The 19,725-nt window shown below is 37.6% G+C and overlaps 1 protein-coding gene across 2 annotated transcripts in view; it reads right to left on the bottom strand.

Moving 5' to 3' along the window:
* The window catches only part of ARL15 (ARF like GTPase 15), a 209,997-nt gene extending 192,098 nt beyond the window's left edge, over nt 1–17,899 (bottom strand). The window contains exons 1-2 of one of the 2 annotated variants that reach the window (XM_086479832.1): nt 17,846–17,899; nt 4,351–4,408 (exon numbers count right to left, since the gene is read on the bottom strand). In XM_086479832.1, coding sequence (XP_086335958.1) covers nt 4,351–4,408; nt 17,846–17,899 — 112 coding nt within the window. The remainder of the gene's footprint in view (nt 1–4,350; nt 4,409–17,845) is intronic. The other variant, XM_086479833.1, reaches the window with a different exon arrangement.
* Nucleotides 17,900–19,725: the final 1,826 nt, after the last annotated feature.

The following is a 19,725-nucleotide window of genomic DNA, read 5'->3' as shown; positions in this document are numbered from 1 at the left end:
AAAACTGAACAGTGCTCATCTGAAAAGCTGTGAATAAGGGCTTACAGAAACTTCAGAGGGAGGAATGAGACATATTCAGCGTAAGTTAAGGTAGAAAACAGCTGGTAAACTCAAGATTAGGCATTGTGCTGACTCTTCCCACTTTCAGTGGGAACACAGGACTAGCTAGGATCACTGTTGATCACTAATTTTCACTTTCCGTAAGAGCAGATACCCATACAAAGATCTGAGATGGCTATCTTGAACAATCTTAAATATTCACTGTGTGCTGCTTTCCCACTCCCTCCACCTATCATCAGCTACAATTCATCTCCCAGCTCCCCACAGTAGATTAAAGATTGCCAATATAAAATTCCAAAGCCAGAAAACCAACATTACTCCAGAAAATAAAAAGGAGAAATTGCCAATGTTCTGAGCTTACCAACACCAGGTTGGGGAATAACTTCTTTCTCAGTCAGGAAATGTGGTAGAAAAACCTCCAACAATAATAACTAAACAGCCACAGAGAACTTTTAGCAGTCAGTAGCTTACAGAAGACAGAGCCTCACAACTCAGGCTTAGATAAGCAATTGGCTAAAAGGATAACCATTAAAAAGAAAGAAAAAAAAAAAGGGGGTGGGGGGAGAGAACAGAAGGAATCTTCATAGAAATTGCTGCTAAGATCCTGCACTTGAGGCAGTAAGCATTGAATCTGTAATAATTAAAACAAAAAGAAACCATCTCAGAAAAGGTAAAGAAAGGAGGAGTGCACATTGCATGCACATACCTCTTGGGTCTCAGAACCGTGCCCTATACATACACAATAGAGGGGCAGTAAGCAGAATAATTTTGATCCACAGACAAAACAGCTTAGCTTGAGTATCACAAGAGACCTTCCATTTAGACACAGTTTAAGAATTAGAGGGCGAAAATATATTATGTCATTAAAGGAAGAGACTGAGTGAAGCAGAAGCTGAGCCTTGAACATGCAAAATAAATCCATAAATCCCTAACACCAAGCAAAATAAATCCATAAATCCCTAACACCAAGCAAAGCAAGTGTAGAAGACAAAGCACAAAGTCCTTACCAGCACTGGCAGAAAAGGTGATTCCCTCAACAATTCAGATATTCATATGAAAGATGTAGGTGTCATAAACTAGTCCTGACTAGATGGAGAAGCCACTTCTGCTGAGACAAGATGGTCCATGGGAGAAGGAATTAGACAGGAAATTAGGAAACCTGTATGGTTAGCCAAGCGTGGTATCGCTGTGAGAATAATCTCAGATTTAACAGGGAAAGGCAAATGCGCGGAAAAAGAAACATTTCAGAGAAAAACTAGTTAACTTCACAGAATAAGAGAATATAAAGCTTACAGGAGAACACAAAACAAAAAAAAATATACAAAGACTGTTGTGTGGTAACACCGCTCAAAGTGAGAAACAGCTTGATACAAACTATGCTGCTGACAAAACAAACAAACACAACCAAGCCCAAATTCACTGTGTTTTAATTCTGAAGACACCCCAGTGATCCAAAACTAGCCTGCCTGAACAAGAGCTAATAACATAATATCAACAAGATTGACAGAAAGCATTGCTTTCCTGCCTTCGTACACAGGTATTTCTCAACTACCCTATGACAGCCAATCTCAGGTTTTACTATTTCCTTCAGATTACATCAACCATGATTTGCCCTCAAGGTAGGACAGTCTCTCCAAGATAAAGATTAAACAAAGAGTCAATATATAGACAGAATTAGAAGTGGTTTCACATTCTGTCACTACCCTTAAATCTCTGCCTATGGTAGCTTCAAAAAGTATTTCCCTGTTGCTATGTAGAATGTGCATGTCAGCAAGAGAGACTGACTACACGAGCAGACCACAGAAAAGCTACTGAGCAGGCATATTTAAACAAAACAAAAATAAATAGTTTTAAAGTGATAAAGTGGTATTTGTTGCAATAGACGGACATGCAATTTTGTGGGGACGATGTTCGGTATACTTGTGTTCACTTGCAGAACAGGGATGCTCTAAAAAGGCAGAATCTATACAGTTGTTTTCTTAACATGGTATGGACAAGGAGTCTCTACTCCAGTATTTGATCACCTTCTTGCTCAACCATTCTGAATATTTTGCAAAGAGTTAAGAAAAATCTTTACAATTTTTGATTAAGACAATGCATTTAAAACCACCAAATTAAAAAAAAAAAATAATACACATTACTGTCAACATAAAGAAATTACATCACCTTGGAACAAGAGGTTTTAATTTTTTTTTTTTTCTAAATGGTATGAATTCACCTTAAGCACTGTCCAGAAACTAATGAAAGAACTATTTCTAAAAGGAAACTACATTTCTCAACATACAAGAAGCTGTGTGTGAGAAAGCTCCACCAAAATAAGTTTGTATTGAATTATTATTTATATCTACATCCTGTTTAGCCATTTAGGAAAAAAAGTTTCGTTCATGTTTTGTGGACCCCTTTGTGTAAAGTTCTAAAAAGGCTTTTGCTAAAAGAGGGAGGGCCCCGGTACTGATATCCTCCAATTCACATGTGTGGCAACTCAGAACCTTCAATCTGCATTTCCCCAACAAAAATAAAGCCATCCTTATCGTTTCCTCATGAAGCAGGCAGTTTCAAGCTTTAAACAAAGAAATACAAGGGGGATGTTAAACTACAGAAAAAAATAGTCAAGTTATTGTTTATAGGTCTATGTACCTTCATCAAAATATTTTGACTGAGCCAAAACCAAGTTTTGCCAAAGAAGGCTATGTTAGTCAAGTGATAGTTCTGCACAAGTGTTTTTCTATGGCTTTCCACATGTTCCAAAGACTCATCACTTTTGAAAGAGGTAGGAATGGGCACAGAGACCACCTAAGGACCCTTTTCTGGCTTAATTACAGCAGCACTGCACTGAAATATGACTGAAGTTTGCTTACACTTTGGACACCTACTTGAAGTTCCAGGCTACCTCAAGAAGTTATGGCTTACATTCAGATGCTCCTCATCTTCAAGCAAGTTATGCAAGGATAGCACACCCTCTCATGCTACCTTACGAGGATGTTCCAATATACACATGCATGGTCTCTCACAACTAGGTATTAGGTTTTTTAGAACCTGAAGCGAACTTAAGTACTCAAGTTAGTCTTCAACGAAAATACATGCTTCCCCTTTGCACACACATTTCGATAGCAAGTGCAGTTGGGCTCCTGCCAAAGATGAAATAGAGACTCCAGCCAAAGCAGAGTAGGAGACAAAAAGCAGAAGTGGAACTCCCTCATCCACACAGAGTGAGAACAGATGACAACAGCCAGCAATGAAATAAATTAATCAGCAGAGAAATTAACCAGCAGTAATGCAGATTTACTCATCTTTCCTGAAACTTGACAACATAAACTATTAAAGCTGACCACTCCCATTTCACAACACATTCTGAAAACCCTGGCTAAGGAGCCAAAATGAGTCTGAAACATTTTTACAGCACAGAAGGTACTCCAGATACAGACATTCGTCAGATACAAACTAGCACAGGACTTCTCTGGCCCCATATGTAATTACTTTTAATTTCATTTATTAGTATTGTTGGCTGACCAAGTAGAAGAATAATCCTACATTTCACCACAAGAAATAAGATTTGAAGTACAACTCATACACTATATTTCTGTAAGAGAAGACCAAAACAACCCTTATGTACCAGGGCAGAGGGGAGAAAAAAACCCTACCAGTTCCAAAAAAAACCACACCAAGCCAAACCAATCCTCAAAAATACTAAATCACCACTGTTAAGCCCTCACCACACAGAGAATGTTTCTTTAAAGTATCTCAGTGTCATGATCACTGTAAAACGCATTTCTTTAAAAAAACACCATTCTGAAGTATGCATTCTGCTTTCAGACTTTCTGAAAAAAACCACGTCTATGATGCTAAGTTCTACAAGTATAATGTTTTCTTTCACGTTTACTAAGAGGTGCTTCTTAAGACAAAAGTTGCATATAGCCATCTGCTCAAATTATTAGATTATCATCTTGTGTGACAGCACACAAAAGCAGCTGACACTTGCATACTTGGGCTTTATTTTAAACAAAGACGCCATTCAAAATTAGAGATTATAATGATATATATAATAAATAATAATAAATACAAAACAATACAATCTATCTCTGGTTTAATTCTATGGTGCAGGAACCAGCCCAAAACCAAATTACTTACAAATGTTGCTCAAAAAAATGCCAACAGAAATGTATCATTTAGAAATTAGTATTCATTTATGTGGTTTTGATTTTTCTCAGTTTGCTTTTACACTATCCTGAGTGTTCACTCCACACTTCCACTGTGAGGGGGAAGAAGTATTTTTTCTTCTCCCTAAACAACTTGCTCGTTCTTCTCTTTGCTCTTGAACTTCATTCCACTTCTGGTTGTTTGTTTGGATCTGTTTATCAAGGGAATGAACATTAACTTTCCTGCAAAATGCAGCACTCAAACATTAATTCTATCACATAAAAAAGTTTGGAACTGCTGCTTAGAGACTGTATACAGGCATTTCAAAGTCAGGAGATTCTAAAACCAGCTGCACAGTCTCTTGCCTCTTAAACATACTGAACTGGATTTGACATAGCTTAGCTTTATCGTTTTCATAGTGACAGCACCAAAAATCACGTAACTGTCCTCCAAGAAAAATTACTTAACCTCTAACAGATTTTTAAACTTCTAATTCAAATGCAGTTGGTAAGTAGGACCACATCATTAAACTACAAATTAAGAGAAAACCTAGAAAACTGAGAACAATTTTGTAATCTGATCTTATGTTAACATTAAGTTATGAAAGATGGCAAGAATTGTCTGAAGATCAAGTAACATCTGTAGAATGACCTCTAAAATTAATACAGTATTTTTCATTAGAAAACCAGTTATATTTGCATATACCCATGGATTTGTAGCTGAAAATTTCCTGTCACAGTCAGAACCTGCATGACATCAACTTCACAGTTTCCAATAAGATCAAGAAAAAGATGCATAACTTGTAAGTATCCCAGAGCTATCTGTTTCACACGTACTAAAGTACTCATTGCATTTGCAGGTTTATCTAACCCACCAGTTTATCTGACAATGTTTTCAATTGCTACCCCTCAAGTTTATTAAAGAACACCACACCATTACTGAAAGCTGAAGCCAAGCATAACTTGGCATTTTGAAGGCGATCTAACTCAACTTATACTTCAAAATATGCAGATACTTGTTCTGCAAAAAAAAATTAGTCTCTTGGAAAGATCCATGTTTTCACAATACTTATTGGCATTCTGATTGTGATATCTGTTTCTCGGTGCACATTCTATGGTTACTGAAGGCATCTGAAAATTTAAAATAGACATTACACTTCAGCTATTACACAACCATAAAACAATAGACAAGATACAGAATTCATTATGAATTATGTACCTAGACTAATATAAACAAATTAGTATTTTTTTTCAACTGGAATGTGGATTTCCAAAAGCTATGAGAAACTACTTAGGCAAGTGCCTTTTGGATAAACTCTGAAGAAAACAAATGCAACAGAACAGAAACTTTCTAGACTGCAGATTAGTCTAAACAGAAACTTGCAAATACCAGTAAGTAGAAAAGTGGACACCTTAATTGGTTTGAAATCTGTACTTTGTTTATTTCTTCAAATGCAGCAAGGCAATTAACCATTCAGTTTGTTTTACATCAAACAAGAAAAATCTGAACACCAGTCATTTAGATTTGAAGTTTAATCACCATAACCATAATAATGCTTAAGCATAACAAGTGAATTAACTTCACCCTCTCTAATTTAAGCACAATATAGACTCTCACTGAAAGCCCTATAGGTTTTGCCTCTTCCTAAAAGCTTAACCAAACAGAAAGTACTTCTATTAGACTACAAACCCAAACGTGTAGATTGTCTTGAATCAATTGACAAGAGCCCTGGTGCTAAGAACCACTCATTGGCCTTTAGTGGCATGCCAGCAGAATGTGACCTAATCTTACAACTTGTTCAAATTTACCAGGTTTTAGCTGTAGAAATAAACAGCATTACATCCCATAAAAATCACATATATTGACTCAACCCTATAAACAGATTTCCAGGTTTAGTAAATAGCAACTTCCTTATTATTAAATCAGAAATACAATGAGTTCTGCTTGTAAAAGATCATAGCAAATTGCTGCACTGAAGTTAATTGGTCTGTAAGTAACACAAGAAGTTAAGGCCTGAAGTCTAATTTCATAGTGATTCAAGCTCCCTCTTAACCAAATACCATCCAATGACGGAAGCACTCACAATGCTTTTTCGTTCAAAGTATGCTATTCTTCAGGGGAGAGAATCTTGTCACTGTAAAAATTGTTATCTTCCCGACTGCTATAAAAAGATTCTGAGTCACAACTGGTAAGTCTCTTAAGAGAGAGGAAAATTTAAAAAAAAAAAAAAAAAAAAATCTGCTTCATGGTTTCACCCACTGTTCCAGGAACATCCAGGTATAGACATGTTGTTTCTAGTCTCCAAGAAAGTCAAGTGCTAGTGTTGGTGAAGCTTATTGTCTAAGAGTCGGTTTCCAAGTATCCTTGACAGAAGAGTGCCTACCCTCTAAAGCTACTGAATATGTTCTGCATTAATATAATAAGCTGATTCTGACCCCTGTTTTATTGAAGTAAATAAGGCAAAAGAATAAAGGGGAGCTACATAGCAGCACCTCTGAATTGTAACCTGCCACACAAATATCTCCTCACTCTGGTTGTAACTTTGGGGTTCTGTACAGAATGACCCATCTGTTAATTTATAGAAAGCTGAAAAAGTACGTGACAACCAATTTTCAAACAACAAAGAAATAGACTTTTCTCCTTGTTTGCTATGTGTAAGACAAAGAAGAGCTTAAACTGTAGCAAGAGAGATTAACAGGAGATTTAGGTTAGAACTTAGAAAAACAGTGTGCAGAAGAGTACAGCTAGTCAAGCCTGGGAAGAGATTGCCAGAAGAGATTACAGAATCTGCTGGGGTTTTTTAGAGAACCAGTCTGGTCAGAGCTAGTTTGGCCATAGCTCACCCTGAGCCTGGGATGAATTAGACGACTTTCCTTTCAGCCCTATTTGTTATGACTCTGTGATGTGAACATGAAAAACAGGGTCATTTGTGCATTAAGGCAGACTCTCTGTTTCTGAGGCTTCCTACACTTTACCAATCTGTACCATGAAATCTTGCATCAGCAACACATTAATCCATCTGTCTATAAAGCACTTTTCTTCACTAAACTCTTTTTCAAAAAGGAGGCATTGCAACCTCGACAAATTCAAAACAGCCACTGAAAAGACCTTTACAGAAAGACCTTCTTTCGTATCTCAAATAATTCTTGCAAAGCTCCACCAAGAATGAAAGCTTGCTCTTCAAATAAGGAAACTGTTTTCAGTACAAAACACAGACATAACCATCAGAAAGTAACTGAAGTCAGTTTAAGAGCTAAGGAATACAGCAGTGCCCAGTGTCTAAACAGCAAGACCTGCAATACTTCAACGTACCAAGCATATAATAGTAAAGGTTTCTATACAACTTCTATAAATAAATAAAAGGGTTGGCACCACATTTGCTATGCACTTTCTCTTTTCTCCACTGAACACTTTTTCCTTAGTAAGAGCAGAAGACCTTCCTTGCAGCAGTTGTTACGGTAAACAGGCAATACACACACTGAAATGTAACACAAGATTTTAACAAAAAAAATTGTAGCAATGAAGGGAACAGGTGATAAAAAATAGAAAATCCTGAACCCTGGTCATATACAAAATCACAGTTAGCGTCTATGGAAAAAAAATGTTTACTTAATTAGAACTGGATGCTAAGAGAAGAAAGATGTCAGCTTACCTGGCGCACCTATCTCACCTAAAAAAACCTTTAAAAGAAAGCTTGAAAGAGGTCAGAATGGGGAGAGAGTGACAGCATGAAACCAAACACCACTCTTTGCAATATTATCCAAGAAACAGAACAAATTACTAATATCTTCCTTCCTCAGGAAAGAGCTTCCTACACCACATTATTTTAAAAGGGAAAATCCCTAACTCACACAAAACAACCACAAAATAAGCCTATCTTTTCTCAATCCCATTCTAGAATTCACAAACAAATTTGCAATCACAATGTATTTTTTCTAATTATGTTCTAATTTCAACAGTAAGAAGAGCAGAAGGTTAATGTCAGAATTCAAATGCCCAGACATCAATCACACAAGGCACCGTGATCTGGAACCATAAGATCTTGCCTAGAACCTGCTGTGGAATATCAGTAAATTGTTTGCATTTTACACCTCAGTTTTACCCAGCTAAAAAAAAAAAAAAAAAAAAAAAAAAATCAGCTTTTCTCTCATCAGGAAGTTTCCAAGTTGAGCCACTAGCTGTAAGATTTGGGAAAACAAGACAGAAAAATAAAACCATTATGAAGAAGAGTTCCACTGGCATTTCCAAATACATTCAGATTTCATACTTACTAAGGCCTTTATTCATATTCTCCATCTGAAGCTGATTTACCATCCACTAGATTATTACTAGAGGGCGTTAGCTTATATAAGATTAATTCATATTACATTATAGGCTCAGCAGAACACACACCTAAAACCTCAGTTTCTTTTATTGTGGTTTTCTTGCTCACTATCTGATAGTCCTAGAGCCTCACTTTTCCACTGGCTCAGCACAGCTCATTTCACAGCAACTTTTTATTTTTATATACACTTTGACCTTCTTATTCATGTGGTACTTGGATTTAGAACCCTCTGTTATGACCCCCATGTTATTCTTGCCTGCAAGGCTGAGGTCTGGTATTTGGGGTTCTCATGCTACTGCAACCTCTGTCAAGGTGTGCATTTCCACACTTGATCCCTTTAAGAGTTATCTTCTTGTTCAAAGTCAAATGAGATATTACAAGCAAAAAGCATTTTAGAACCCTTGAAACCAAGAGTTACGTCCCTCTTAACATCCCACAACATGAACCAACCTGCTCTTGTGAGCCTCTTAGTAGATTCATTCTGTTCCACAGCCAATACATTCAAGCAGAGAAAAAAAAAAACACACAATTCTTATAAAGAGCAAGGCAAAAGCATCTGAAACACAAACCTTGATGTCAATAATTAAAAGTCTTTGTCAAGTTTTACTCTACAGGTTCATTTCACTTTCCCTTTATCATTCCAGGATCTTTTGTCTACACAGATTCAACTTCACAAGAAACCGGACCTTGTTTTCCGCGTGTAGACAAGTGCACGCAGCACAGAACTCACATGGTTTCCGCACACACTGCTGCGTTTGATACATTCCCTATCTGCCTGTAGTCTGCTTGTCACAGCAGAGACTACACTAGGAATTGAAGAGAGAATGAACCTCTGTCAGGCCTCTAGGTGTGACCTTATACAGAGGGGTTATTACTTAAGAGTATATAATCCAGAGAAATGCACTGGAATGCCTTCCATGTAATTCAAAATGACAACAAAATGAAGTAAGCAGATCTTCAAGAGAACACTAACACAACACATGCCTGGCTAAGAAACAAAATCTCCCATGTTTTGGAAACGCATGCAGTTTTAGAATCAGGGAACAAATAATCATCTTCTGTAAGCTGAAGTGCACGTTGTCTGACTACACTACAGCACGAACAGTGGTTATAAAAGCTGTTATTAATGGAATTTGAGGGAAAGAGATTCTAGCATACAGTTTACTTCAAAATGTTTCCACCACAACCACTCACACGAACAAACAACTGAAGAGGTGAAAACACTGTGTGCTAAAACTGGAGGAAATTAATAAAGCAACACTAATACGTCTGAGGTGCATGGAAGGTGAGTTGTACAGAATAAAAAGCATTGTATTGGTCAGTAGTAAGAAGTCTGATCTAACAGAGAAGGCCAGGATGAAGCAGAATGACATCAGAGAGGCAAAGAAAACAAATGTGATGCTTAAAGGACCATTGAACAGGACAGGAGTGTAGAAAACAGATAAAATAATGGATAATTGAGCTGTGGGATGAAGGAGTAAAGACAGTGACAAACATTAGCAGATCACATTGAGGTAATCCATAAGCAGCTCAACGAAAAAAAGTTTAAAAATGCAGAATCACACCACCTGGCTGATGTTCAGGAGTTTTGAGGGGGCAAGGAGGGAGTTACACATCCTTCACAAACCAGGTAACCAACACATTCTGCCATGGTCAGAGATTAAGAGTACTTGGCTTCAACCTTGTGCTGGCTAGAACTGCTGCAAATGAAATCACCTCTGTGCAGTCTTGCAGCTCTTCTGCCATATCTATGTATCTGACACAGGACATACAGATAGATATATTTCATATGACTTGGACTGAGGAATGCCCTGTGCACTGCACTACATGTTTCTCTTCAACAAGAAGCAAACAAACTGAAAGCACACAGGAGTACTGCTCCTCAAACAGCAAGAAGCAAAAAGGGTAAGTCACATTTTGGCCTTATTAATTTTTACTATTTAATAAAACAACTGCAGAACAAATAATCTGTGTTCAAGTGCTGTTAAAGAGGACATCAAAAGGGTTGAGTGAGACAAGGCGAGTCTAGCACTTTAACTGATAGCATTAAATACAGCTAAGAAATTGAACTTGTGTGTTTGGGAAGCCTTGGAACAAATACTGCTGCAAAGGGAGGTACAACAGATTTGCTTATGTTCACACGGGCAATTGTGATAACATCAGAAACAGAATTTTAAAATCTTGGTTACAACACACCACGTGATAACTCTAAGTAACCTCTGCTTTTCAGGACACAAATCATCCTCGACATCACTTCTCACATCTTACCAATTCCTAAAAGTCTATTGCCCAGAGTGGCATTTGAGATACTAATACAGTTAATTACTCAAAAGCTACCTTTTGAAATGTAAGTATGTATATTTATACTCATTCATACCAGTGGAACCACTGTATGAAGTTACAGTATGTATTAAACACTCATTTTCTACTCTTTAACAACATAATACCCAGCAATATAAACCCATTAAAAATTCATTGCAATTTGGTACTATATAAATCCTCTCCAATAAAAATGAAGTGGCACCCTTCAAAGGTCTTCATATTACAGAATATAAATAGGTTTAAGATTTGTGTGAAATATAATCAAACTGACCAAATACAAACATTGCAATAGAAGGCTGACCTAAAAAGGCCTATTTACTTTAAAAAGGATCTGAAGGATCCCATAGGACAGCCTTCCCAAAAGCATTTATGGCTTTAGTTACACACGGACACAATCTCAAGGCATTTTGAAGCTGTAGCAGCAAGAAACAACACCTGAGCAAACACTTTCAACTTTATGATGAGGAGAAACATTAAAAACACCAAGGACAGACACATACTAATGGAGATATGTAGAAGGCTCTTTCCCAAAACAAAGCTAACTCATAACGGATGAAATTTTGTGGCATTCAATGTACTTTCTTCAATTTGTTTTATCTACTATCCACTTGTATGACCTCTTCCCTTAAAAGACGCCTATTCTTGAACAAACGCAGGAAGTCTTCAGCAGCAGTAATCATAATAGTAATGTATCATTGATGTCCTTAGGATACAGTGCAATCATGTTCACAGGGAAAAGCAATCTTTTATCAGTCTAAGGAAAATAGACAAGCTTTTGAGCTCACAGTATCACAACTCTAAGACCTGATGAACAGACTAATCCCACTTCCGCTGTAACATGACATCTTGTGAAAAAGGTAATTACCCTGCAAGAAGCATAATTTCTAATACATTGTGGTTGTCCAGATGCTGTTAAAGGCAAATACAGACCAACCAGAAATAATCTACAATACATTACTAAAAAGCAACAGCACTTTTGGGAACAGAACAATATATAAAACTAAAACAGCGCTATGCCAATACCGTGAATGATATATATTACTGATACTCGCTATTTGATTTTTATTTATGCAACTGTACAAAGTAGAGGATGTGATTGCACACACACACACAGAGCAGTGCATGCAACTTTTAGCATAATCATAAGGCAATCTTTCATCACAATTTAGAATTGCCCAACCAGACTCCAGGAATCCTTGCAAACTAACTTGCCTTTTTGCAAACCTCATGGCTATGCAGAGTCCCAACCTCTGGACTACAGAATGTGAAAGACAAAAATTCACTTTCACTGAAGAGCCATTTCTTGACTTTTTGCCCCCTCAATAATTCAAATGATACAGCTAACTGCTGGAATTGTACACTTGCCACTTAGTAATTCAACATGCCCCACTGCTACCTTACTGAGTCCACAGTCACAGAGCAGATCAAATTTCAAGTATGTGATATTTTTCATAGGACATAGTCAGGATTTTGAATACCTGTGCTTTGCAATGTACTTACAATTTACATTTTAAATCTATTATTTATTTAAAAGATTTTTTTTATTATTATTATTTTTATAGTTAAAGAGGCTATTTTGCAAACTGTACAAAAAAAGGATGCTCAGCAGAGGCCATTGGTAAAATTCCATATTCATGCAATCACCCCCTGCATCACTTGAGCCTACAGGAGCCGTTTTATTTTTCACGCGGACCTGCCACTGAAGGCAAAACATGACATTTTGCCAGTACATTACACAACTGTTTTCTGGAAAGACAGCAACATTGCAGATCGTGAATCCTGACTTCCAAAGGGAAGATGCAAAACAATGTTTATGTACAAGATAACTAACAACATAGCTTTGACAAATACAAACTGAACGGCAACTTGTCTGAACAGTAAAGGTTTGAGACTCTTGAAATGAGGCTTTTTTTCCTAGTCCTCCCTAAATTTAATAGTCTGTGGAACAACACTGCTGTTTTCTAGAGCAGGAAGTGGCCACAGACAGCAGAGACTAGTCAGAAGGAACACAACCCGAGTTCATAATGTCCCTAGTTCAGGGCAAAGCTCTATTGCAGCCTGCAAGTTTGTCAAACAGATATCTCATTCTGACAAAAATTAACAGGCTAATTTGGCAAACCATACCTTTTCCCGTGAAATCAATTACTAGTTGTCAGAGGTTGTCAAAGGGCTGTAAATACAGTGTGTATCAGTTAATAGCTCAAGGAAGTAATGCTGTCACAGCAGCATTGGTTGGAACAAGCTGCTGAGCTCTTTGAGGAGGTAACGTGAGCTCTGGCCACAAGAAGAGACTGCTCAGCAATTCGAGTACAGTTTTCTTTAACCAATGAACTCTGTGGAGAGAAAGGGTAGAGAATTGTATTCTGATGCTCACTCCTGGCCCAGCCTTGATGATTTCCCACTTCACTTGTCTTTACTTTCCCCATTTGAAAAAAAAAATTTTAAAAAGTGTCACAATTCTTTGTTTCAGAACAGTAGAAAGGAAAGTCTCATAGCAAAAAAATCCACAGTATATCTAACATTCACTTGCATCAGAACATTCTGCCTCTCCTTCTCCTGTTTAGGTTAGTAGCAATGCATACCACAACCAGCACAGTTCAAGCAACTTGACAACAAATTTGCAACAACGAAGCAAATAGACTCCCATCAAACACAAGTCACCGCCAAGACTCAGGTGGTAGCAAGCACCTTTCATTTAAGGCTGGAAGTTGAAAATATTTATACCTTTCCAGCAGTCTACCCACAGAATATCAACAGTGACTGTGAATGGAATTGTCCACATTTCCCAAAGGGCAGCACGTAAAAGGATTTTTTCCTGCTGCCCTTTTGTGCCTTTGTTTTGCTGCTCATGTCAAGGACACAACATGGGAAAGGGAGGAGTAGACAGGATATGCTGTATGAGGTCTGTTATTACTTTAACTTTGCATTTTCCAATGGGAAACCACGTTGGGGAGAGGAAGAGTCTCACAGGAAGCTTTCCGTACTGTAAGTCACAGGCTGGCTCCTGAACCCTTCCAAACATGCTCCCATGATTACCTCCTATTCCATGACTGCCTTTAGTTATTGCCTCAGTTGGTTTCTCTTAAAAGCTTCCCCTCCACCACTTCATGAATAAATGTTATTTCTGTTTTGTTCTAACGTCAGACAAATTCCTTAGCACACCAGCTGTTTCCAGTCAAACCATTTCAAGACATGAATTTATCTTTATAAACAAAGACAAATGTAAGTTAATCCAAAGTAAACCAGCAAACTAAAAGCACATTTGCATCACTTACTATACTTACCACATACAACCTATAGAAAGCACAGCTATAGAAATGCATCATTTATTTTCGCATCTCACTGCACAAATTCAAGCCAAGAGGCTACTAATACCAAAATATCCATTACTCATCATTTTCAGGAAGAAGATGCCAACATTGATGTAATACTGCTAGAGTGCATCACTTTTGCCATACCCAGGATCTGAGAAGCAGAAAGCTCTACAGAGGGCTTTTTGTTATCTTTATTGTTTTGTTTTTAAATGAGCACTTTATAATTGTTTATCTATTGATGCCATATTCTGCAATCAAGGAAAACTGTTACTTTCTAATTCGAGAAAGGAAAATATTCTTTTCCAGTATTTTTCTTTATAATGCATACCAGCAAAGGACCATGCTTCCACTAAGTCTCCCTAGTTTTTTTGCACAGTTCTCACCATGGCAGAGGCTTCTGTCCTTGTTATCCAAAACAATAAGCAATAGGAAAATTACTTTTTGCTTATTCCTGGAGTCTCATTTAGGGGGTAGGGACAGGAAAGAATACCTTATTCCCCCTGTTCAAAAAAGCTTACTACTATATGCAAACAGTTGAGAAAAAAAAAAGAAGTCTCAAAGCTTAGTACAGAGTATCAGAGAACCTTCCAGAAAAGATGTGTAGGCATACAATCATGCACCCTTTCTGAGGTGGAGTCCTAAATATCTACAAAGGCGGCAAATGCCCCATCATAAAAACTGTCTTACAAGACAACAAATTTTGGATTATTTTTCCCCTTAAGTTCATGTAGGCTGAACTCTCCGTCATTATTTTACCAGGATTTTTACCTGGTTTAGAAAATTAAATCAGAAACAGAAAGGAAGTTAATGATAATATTTGCTACAAGCTGTCATATGCTTACAGTCTCCACAGTCATGCAGATTCAAGAAGTAATTTATCTGCCTGTTCCCACACTTTCAACTGAGCATCTGACTCAGACGGTAGTATGGTGGGAGAAGCAGAAGCATGCATATGAAAAGATGTACTTCTGCCAGAAGGTACTAGCTGTGTAAAACACAAAGAGGAAATTGAGTTTTATTTTCATTGGTTGGTTGCTTTTTTATTCGTAAAAGTTTTCATTTAAGTTTATGATAACATTTTCATTTTCGGATACACATCTTTCAGCTTCAGAGCCTTACAAATATCTATACAGTTTTTATATAAACAACCTCTGCTTTTCTATTCCCCTCTTTGAGGGTATACACGTCTAAGTAATCTCATCCAGTTTAATCCCCCAAAACGGGCATCACATCTCTTTCTGCACTCTTGCAAAGATCTATGTTTTTCCTAGCTCAAGACAAGAAAGCTTTATCCTCTTAGTCATGGTAGATGAAGGCAGCACAGGCTCTTTTGCCATGGATAACTATATAAACCCTTCCTCCATCTCATAATCTCTACAGGCCTGAAAAACAGGAAGCCTATTTAATGCAGTAGTCCAGCTGAAGTAATGCATGCTCAAGAGTGTTACTGATAAGCAGCTTGATAACAGACTAATAATTGAGATGTCTGTAGTCCAAAGGACTAAGAGCCTTTGCAAGATACTTGCAGCACTGTACAATGAGGACGTGTGGAACAGGAAGCATCCAAGTAATACAGTACAAACTGAACACACAGTGCTGGTAAGGACTGGCATTTGAAAAACAGCTTAGCTTTTGGATAAAAATCAATCAATTAACAAAAAAAAAGTATTAGATCTGCAAAACTGCATGCAGTAGAAAGCACATGATACAAGATATAAGGGATTAATCAAATGTGAAATATTAATTGAGTTTTGTGGTTTGCTTCTCAAAATCAGTAGGGAGCACCACTCTTGCCAGCTGCCAAACTGCTCATATACCTGAGCAACAAATCCAGTGGCCGAGTTACACAACTGACCATAAGCAGGGCACAGTGCCGAGGGACGAACTATCACACTGTTTCCGCATAGCTCTCACTTCAGCAAGCGTCTCCCAAAACTCTGATACCAAAGCTGTCCAAACCCACTCTCCAGTCAGACCACCTGAAACTTGTCTTTCCAGTGACAGCCATTGCTATATAAGCAAGTACTCTCAGTACCTATTGTTTTCCTAAAAGAACTATTTTAGCCTTCAAATGCTCTTTACATGGGACGCATGTCCACCTTCTACACTGTGGCCACAACAGTGCATCTCTGGACACCCTGAAGCCTACACATCATCCTCCTCACTTTCCCTCTTAAGTACCAAGTAGTCAATGAAATCAGTTCTCTCAGCACTTTCATGAAGCTAGCTCTTTATATTTTGTAATTTAAAACATTCAATGAAATTAAATAATATGCTGCCCAAACAGTCACAATAAGATATCAGTTATCCAGCTATCCCTGTACCTGCAGCTATCACTACTTAGCAGCGCACTGCAGTATACACACCACACTTACCTACTTTAAACTAAACCAGAACCAATTATTGTCAGAAGGCGTATTTTGCTATGGATTATACCTGCTTGTATCTGATTCTGAAATACACACATTTATACTTGGATACCCTCTCTAATTAATTTGGACAGCTTACTATAGCCTTCTAAAGTGCTGGCAGATGGTTGGCATACCTTGCAGCCATTAAAACCTCATCCTGTAACCCTCTCTGATCCTTACAGATAAGCATACTCTTATCACACAGGAATTTGGAGAGAGAAGGTCTTCCTAAGGAACCTAAAATACCCCAGGAAAAATATGCCTTTGACTTCGCAAGTAGCAGTTTTCTACATGAGGATTTTGTCCATATTGCCCAAATCTGTTATGTTCTATGGTTTAGAAAACAGTCTTTTAGATGTTGAAAACACAATGCAGGCAATTCTCATGGAAAAAAACCTCAAGCAGATATTAAACCCTACCTGGAACCAAATTCTAAGAATAAAATCAAATGTTACACTTTGCGATTGTGTTCTTAAGCAAAACTTCCTCGTGGTACATAGCCCACATCACTGCTGTTCAAAAGTCACCTACACTTCTGACTGTACAGCCTAATAATATGGGAAGTGGTATGTCTCAGGCTTCCTCCTGAAAAGCATTAACAGGAGGAGCAGCACTTCCACTCCAAAAGCTTAGGATCTGAAGCATGAATTGAGCAACAATGTCTTATACATTGTGTAAGCAGAGGTTACACATCTAACCACATTCATCTAACTGTTCTCATCATTAACTGGAACAAACAGAAGCAGAAAGAAAATGACAGCATGTTTGGGATGTATGCTTGAAGTAAACCTCATTTTCCTTTTATATAACTTAATTAATGCTTGGAAAGTTTAAGTTAACAGCATTTGGAAAATGAGGCACTCCAGACAAAGCTTACAACAATATGTGCATTTAGCTAACGTGTTTTAATATGTGACATTACTCAAACATCATCGATATTTAAAAGCAAAAGTATACAAACCCTTCAGCAATTACATTAGGCCAGAATTCTCAGCCACTATCCAAATGAATTCTAAATTTTTTTTATACCTTAAGAAGTTCGTTGAATTTTTCTTTACCTTTTTAATTAAAGTGGAGAATACATTTTCAGCCCTGATATTAGTAAATCTTTGACAGGATAAAACCACGCTGTAGTCTGTTTATGTAAACTAATATTACAAACCCCTTTTGCTAACTGCATTACTTAATCCTGATCCCAAAAAACTAAATCACTTCTTTTCACTCAAATGGCATTAACGCTAACAAGAACTATTTAGTTAGTTAGAGCATTGCCTTACCGTGTAAATGCCAATTCTACAAACAGCAAATGAGAGCTGGATACATTCAGACATAGTCTAAAGAAATTAAAATAAAGACATTACCAAGAATGTCATTTATTAAGACTTAAGATTTCTCCCCATCTCTCCCCTCTCCCCTGAAAGAAACACCCGATGGTATATTACTTTATCTTTCTTCTGTCAGGCTGTATTAAAGAAGCTGAGAAAAATGCCATATAAATTCAGATTATGCAGACACTACCTTTCATACAGAAGCAGCTATAAACAGCATTACACTTATAATTCAGTATTTCATTATAGGCCTTGAATTACCTAATGCTCCCCAAAATGCCTGTACACAACATTAACACTTGCATGCAAGCTTTGAGTCCCATTTATTTTTATCTACTCTGGTTTAAATACAACCTGCAAGAGACATTTTAATAGAGTAATGTGCTTTTTGGCTTCTTAGTGGACTGTAAAGAGCTTCCATGTTTAAATATTTGTCCACTAAGGCATGGCAGATAGTCTCTGTTAACCCCTCACTGTCCCAGAAGGGGAAGGGAAGAGAATAAGGGAGAGAGAGTGATGGGTTTGGAAAAAAAAAGTAAAGCCGCTTTAATAAAACAATAACAGTAAAAGAAAAGCTAATAATACTGATAAGAAAAATTACTAAATATATACACATAGATACAAAACCAATACCGAACTCACACCCACCCACCACACCCCTACACACACCCCACCACCCCACCACCACCACCCCCCCCACAATGGCCATACGTCACCGCTGATGCTGCAGGGCGGGCACTGGGGCAGTCCCAGGCTGGACTCGGCAGCAGACGGGAACCAGGCTCAGGAGGTGGATTCAGGAACTGGATCAGAAACACACAGATCAGGACCGAAGGCAGGAGAACGGATGGAATCCTCCTCAGACACTGGCCATTGAAGAAGAGGGCTTAACCCTTGTGATCCTTCAGCTTTATACTGAGTATGACATATATGGGATGGAAGACTTAGCTGGTCAGTTTGGGTCACCTCTCTGGCTCGCTCCTCCCTGCAGATGCGACGGTTTTACTTCATTATGACCCCTTTCACTTACACCATTCCAACACAGGGCACAAGATTCAGCAGTGAACTTGCTTCTATAGAAACCAAGGTCAAGCAGGAGCCTTTCTGCATACCATTCCTTGATAGTAACTCTAAACATCAAGCGCTGTCACTGCTAGAAGCAAACATTTTCTGAAAAAATATGCTGTTAACTTCAGAAAGTGCAGTCATTTAGAAGAGACTTAGCTGAAAGGTAAAATCACTGAACAGCGTTAGTTCTGTTCTAGCTCAAACCAGGACAATGTTATAGTTGTTCTCTCCCTGTATCATCATTCAAACTCTCTTCCTCTATATACCAAAATAATTAATATAATTTAATGTTCCCACATTTATGAAGTCATACTCCTTTAGTTTTCTGAGATTCAAAATAGAACTCTCTACTGTCTTGAATATTTTACTTAATCTGCTCTTACAGCTGTGAATAATCATATTAAAAGTTTTACCCTCAACTCGCTCAATTTCCAATCTTTTGTGATGCCACAAGTCTGTCTTCCGCAGTCACCCAGAGAGGCTGAGGACAGACTATGAATTTCTGATGAAACAGATAAAAAACACCTTCTTTAAACTGCATAAAGAAGCCAGAAAATAAACACAACTCCCCAGCACCAAAATAAAATATATTTTAGATTTGCCATTTTTTTTATACTCAGGTACAATAAACCAGGCTTATAATGATTTGTTCAGAAGAGTAACTGGGGAATTACTTTAAATGAGGTATTTGAGAAGCCACTGTAGGCAAAAATTAAAGCAATCAAGTGGAACATTTTTAGTATGTGTTTACAAGTTCACAC

Source organism: Leptosomus discolor, chromosome Z, assembly GCF_034619465.1.
Source record: "Leptosomus discolor isolate bLepDis1 chromosome Z, bLepDis1.hap2, whole genome shotgun sequence".
NCBI classification, from domain to species: Eukaryota; Metazoa; Chordata; class Aves; order Leptosomiformes; family Leptosomidae; genus Leptosomus; species Leptosomus discolor.
Note: the sequence above shows the minus strand (reverse complement) of the source record. Positions and strands in the feature narration are given on the sequence as shown.